We start from the raw sequence: 2,215 nt of genomic DNA on the forward strand, positions 1-2,215 counted from the left end.
AGCTCAAAAAGACAGCTTGTGTTATCTGAAGCACTCCAGAGACAGACTTCACACACACACAGCCAACAGCAGCGATCAAACAGATCAGAGGATTAAAAAAGAAAAAAAAATCACTTGTATAGTGATAGGCACGGGACAAAATAGATAAACACGTAGGCTACAAGAAAATAATACACGGATGATATTAAATCACGAAGACTCTTCAAACAGCAAGCATCTCCTGATAGATTTTGAGGGAAAGCACAAATGTGACTCGTTTACACACACGCAGTGCAGTGTGTTTGCTAAAGACCTCAAGTTTACAGCCTGCAGAGATCACCTATATTCGACATCAAATATTCATCTTCTGTTAGAAATTCCGATCTCGTATATGAAAATCTCTCGTATTTCCACAGATACTTTCACACTATATGACTAACGCGCGGGTGTGGGAAGGTCCGCACCTGTGGGCTGTTGTGAGAACTTTATATTTTTGTGTTGATTTGCCACTGAATGCACACAGGATTTGCGCGGAATATAAGGGGTTTAAACGACGTCTTTGAAGTGGACTGTTCTTAGGGTCGCCTGCCGCTGTGAGCTGTATGCGGACTGCGCACGCGGGGTCCGCAGTGGCGCTGTTGTAATTTCACGTCACATCAAGTTTGATCAGCGGTCCGATTGGACGATCCGCAGCGCTTGTCCTGAATTGAGAAGCTCTCTCGCTTGTTTGCTCGTCCTGTAGCCCGAATGCGCCTCTCCGGCATCGCGTGAGGGAGTCGGTGCGCATCTGGCGGATTTTGTCGTCGGTCTGGATGTTACGCGTGAGCTGAAGATTTATAGAGGTCGGCGACAAAATGCGGCGGCGAGCGCACGCCAGCGTCCTGCTCCTGCCGTGGCTGGTGCTGCAAACCCAGGCAGGCTTTCCAAACCAGATCAATATCGGTAAGCGAGTTGATTATTTAACGATCAAAAGATTAAATATATTTTTCCTTGGAAACGCGCCGAGATCTTCATCTACCTGCTGCAGCATCACCCACAGACACGCATACGAGAAGTTTGCGCCAAACAGAGTGTAAATGATGTGAATGTTACTACTACTACTACTCTTACTACTATCTCACACTCGAACAAGTCTAAAGTCAAGTAAATGCTCTTAACTGATCTGATCTCGCATGCAGGTGGTCTCTTCATGCGCTCCACGGTCCAGGAGCACAGCGCGTTCCGCTTCGCCGTTCAACTGTACAACACCAATCAGAACATCACCGAGAAGCCCTTTCATCTGAATTATAACGTGGACAATCTGGAATCATCCAATAGCTTTTCAGTCACGCACGCATGTGAGTCTTTGCTCCTTTTTCCACATACAGTTCTGCGGGACGCACCGCACCTGTTCTCCTTTAACCGTTCATAGAGCGTTATAATAACAATGTATAGGCTATAATTGAGGTAAATTTGGACAGTTTTTTGCCATATTGAGATGACTGTTTGACTGTTTCAGTTAAGCTGAATTCACCCATATCTATCTATCTATCTATCTATCTATCTATCTATCTATCTATCTATCTATCTATCTATCTAAGAATAGAATGAGTGCTCCTTTTTCTTACCAAAGATGGAGATTTGGTTTTCAACTTTGCAGGGACATATTGTGAGGAGGCAGGAGACAACCCTCAGATTCTAATTTTTAAAACAAACCAAAAGCTATTCAAGCAATGAGTCACAGGACCTTGATCATGTTCACAATGTAGGTGTTAAGAAAATTCTATTGCGTGGAAGTAGGTCTCATTACAAGCATGTGCAGTATTCACTCACATCACGAGTCTTGTTTTCTTTCATTTCTCTGCCCATAACGTATTAAAGGGGTTAATATAAAATAATAGAATAAAAGCTCCTTATTCTCACCAAGGGCGTAGATTTGGTTTTCAACTTGGTAGGGACATATTGTGAGGAGGCAGGAGACAACCCTCAGATTCTAATTTTTAAAACAAACCAAAAGCTATTCAAGCAATGAGTCACAGGACCTTGATCATGTTCACAATGTAGGTGTTAAGAAAATTCTATTGCGTGGAAGTAGGTCTCATTACAAGCATGTGCAGTATTCACTCACATCACGAGTCTTGTTTTCTTTCATTTCTCTGCCCATAACGTATTAAAGGGGTTATATGATGCTTTTTGAAAGATCATTATTTTGTGTATTTGGTGTAACAGAATATGTTGACATGCTTTAATGTTCAAA

General features: G+C 42.6%; 1 protein-coding gene across 7 annotated transcripts in view; it reads left to right on the forward strand.

Moving 5' to 3' along the window:
* The first annotated feature begins 592 nt into the window (after positions 1-592).
* Positions 593-2,215, forward strand: part of LOC107672342 (glutamate receptor 3-like) — a 47,868-nt gene continuing 46,245 nt past the window's right edge. For 3 of the 7 annotated variants that reach the window (XM_016465522.1, XM_016465535.1, XM_016465528.1), the window contains exons 1-2: positions 594-921; positions 1,158-1,316. In XM_016465522.1, coding sequence (XP_016321008.1) covers positions 834-921; positions 1,158-1,316 — 247 coding nt within the window. In that variant the 5' untranslated portion in view covers positions 594-833. Of the gene's footprint in view, positions 922-1,157; positions 1,317-2,215 lie in introns of all 7 variants that reach the window. The other 4 variants (XM_016465491.1, XM_016465500.1, XM_016465506.1 and 1 more) reach the window with 2 other exon arrangements.

Source organism: Sinocyclocheilus anshuiensis, unplaced genomic scaffold, assembly GCF_001515605.1.
Source record: "Sinocyclocheilus anshuiensis isolate Anshui unplaced genomic scaffold, SAMN03320099.WGS_v1.1 scaffold681, whole genome shotgun sequence".
In the NCBI taxonomy this organism is placed as follows: domain Eukaryota; kingdom Metazoa; phylum Chordata; class Actinopteri; order Cypriniformes; family Cyprinidae; genus Sinocyclocheilus; species Sinocyclocheilus anshuiensis.